This window comes from Tupaia chinensis, unplaced genomic scaffold (assembly GCF_000334495.1).
Source record: "Tupaia chinensis unplaced genomic scaffold, TupChi_1.0 Scaffold000561_1, whole genome shotgun sequence".
In the NCBI taxonomy this organism is placed as follows: Eukaryota; Metazoa; Chordata; class Mammalia; order Scandentia; family Tupaiidae; genus Tupaia; species Tupaia belangeri.
In genome coordinates this window covers 3,264,857-3,267,392 of record NW_006160074.1, presented here as the reverse complement: position 1 = coordinate 3,267,392, position 2,536 = coordinate 3,264,857, and the positions used below count along the sequence as shown (strand labels likewise).

The following is a 2,536-nucleotide window of genomic DNA, read 5'->3' as shown; positions in this document are numbered from 1 at the left end:
GGGGCGGGCCCCTGCCAGTCCTGCGCCTGCCACTCATTGGGTTTGGATCTGAGTTTGAGTGTCTTTGAAATGTAACACTTAACTGTTTCCAATTTGCCCGACTTTACTGTTTTTAGGAAAATTAAGTCAGATAATATATGTATAAACAGTTTCTGCCATACACTAGGCAAATGGAAACCATTGCTGTTACTTTTCCTTGGAGCAAATTATCCATAAATGTGAAATAAAGAAGTTTTAGCGATATTAATATGACAGCTACTTACTTACTCTAAGGACCTAGCTTAAGAAATAAAGCATTATAACAAACTTTTGTAAGCTCCCTCTGTAATCCTCCACAGTTCTATTCACCTCCCTTTTTCAGAGGTAACCACTGACTTGATTTTGGCTTTTATCATTCCTTTGGAACTAACCTTTTGACTCTTTTATTCTCTTATTTTACTTCAAGTCTGTTGAATTAATGGACCGAACTGAAATGCCATGCCAGGCGTTAGTGAGAATGCTTGCCAAGAAACCTGGATGGAAAGAAACTAATTTTCAGGTACTTTAAAATTAGAGATTTAATATATGTTATTGAAATTATTTTATTATGCCATCCTATGGCATAATACAGAGGTATTATTTTATTAAAGATTTTTAAAGAATAGTGGAGTATGTGCATTTTGATTAAACACATACCTTTATGTATTTAGGGGTGTGTGTATAAGTAAATATACAAATGTATGTAATTAGTATATATGCATTTTTTTTCTTCTCTTCATTTAGGCCTAGAAGGCCTCTAGCCTAAACTTCACATGTTCAAGGGGTAGATACATAGTGAGATAGCTTTCTTATTTTGGGAGATGAAAAATAATTGCAATATTTAAATTGCCAGTAAAAATTTACCACATAGTTTTATAGCCTCATTAACTAGCAATAGAACTGAAATTTAGCAGTATCAAATTATTAGTCTAAAAAGTGAATGTACAGGGGAACCAGCAGTTAGCGTAATGGCTATGTCACTGGACTCCCATGTAGTCAACCGCGGTTCGCATCCTGGACCCGGTGGCTTGAAACTCATGCCGGGCGCGTGTGCGTGTGTGCCCAAGATCCCGAGAGGAGAATGGAGGAAAAGGGATTGCGGCGTGACCATCCCCCCTGGGGGGTGATTTCTCGCTTTCTGTCTCTATGTCTCTGTCTGGCGAGCGCATGCGCCCTATAGCGAAAACCTCTTCCAAAAAAAAAAAAAGTGAATGTACAGGGAGATATGTATGTTGGAAATACATGGGATGAGAAGTGTTTTTGAATTTCAGGTTTTTGGATTTTGGAATGTTCGCATAGTGCATACTGAAATATCTTGGAAATGAAACCCAAATCTAAACACAGAATTCATTTATGTTTCATATACACCTTGTATATTTAGCTTGAAGGTACTTTTATATAGTAGTTTAATGATTTTATGCATAAAAGCCTTTGTGGGTGTGTTTAGATGGAGGAATCTGGACATGTACAGAAAATGTGTATTGCAGCTGAAGGGGATTGGGAAGGTCTCTTTTCCCTTGGTGATGTTGAATGAACCGTGTAGTGTGCCTGCAGTCTGAGTACAACACATCGTGTGAGATCGAGTGTGGAATTTCTCACTTATGTCAATACTCAAGAAGTTTTTGGATTTTGGAGCATTTTTAATTTAAAATTTTCAGATTAGGGTTGCTCAACCTTTATTAGAAAGTGATACAATAATGAAATGAGAAGTTTCCTTTATCTTTTCTAGATGTACTTTATTTACTTATTTATTTTTGAGAGGTTTTTGCTATAGGGCATGTGCCTTCGCCAGAAAGACAGAGACAGATTTCTTGCTTTCTAGCAAAAAATCACCCCCCCAGGGGGATGGCCACACCGCAATCCCTTCTCCTCCATTCTCCTCTTGGGATCTTGGGAACGCACACACCCACGCCCGGCGTGAGTTTAAGCCACCAGGCCCAGGACTCAAACCATGGTCAACTACGTGAGAGTCCTGCAATATAGCCATTACACTAACTGCTGGACCCTAAACATACCAACTTTTATTTTCCCATTCATCAGATTGGCATTTGGGTTTTGTGAATAATGCTGCTATCTATAATCATTTATGTACAATTTTTTTATGTTAACACATATTTTCAGTTTTCTTGGTTATATACCTAGAATTGCCGAATCATTTGATAACTTTTTGTTTTCCAAAATGGCTATGACATTTTATATTTGTACCAGCAATATATGAGAATTTGAATTTCTCAACATCTTCATCAGGATTTGTTATTTTTCATCTTTATTTTAATAATTGAAGGGAGTATGAAGCTTATTGTAGTTTTTATTTGCAGCCATCAGAATCCTTGCTTGGTTAGCTTAGTGGTAATGACTGGACAGAGATTTCTTCATGTATGTGAAGCACTACATCCTCCACCCTCTGCCAGGGGTCTGTGAATGTATGTGTATGTATTACGTATTAGGTGTTAGAAGTCTTCTTTCTCCAGCATTTTACAACTTTGCTGTAGCCTTCTCTTATTTGTATCGGGTCTGT

The 2,536-nt window shown here is 37.4% G+C and overlaps 1 protein-coding gene across 3 annotated transcripts in view; it reads left to right on the top strand.

The window, feature by feature from the left end:
• The window catches only part of CKAP5 (cytoskeleton associated protein 5), a 109,914-nt gene that overhangs the window by 45,776 nt on the left and 61,602 nt on the right, over positions 1-2,536 (top strand). For all 3 annotated transcript variants that reach the window (XM_006157791.3, XM_006157792.3, XM_027775413.1), the window contains exon 16: positions 446-538. In XM_006157791.3, coding sequence (XP_006157853.1) covers positions 446-538 — 93 coding nt within the window. The remainder of the gene's footprint in view (positions 1-445; positions 539-2,536) is intronic.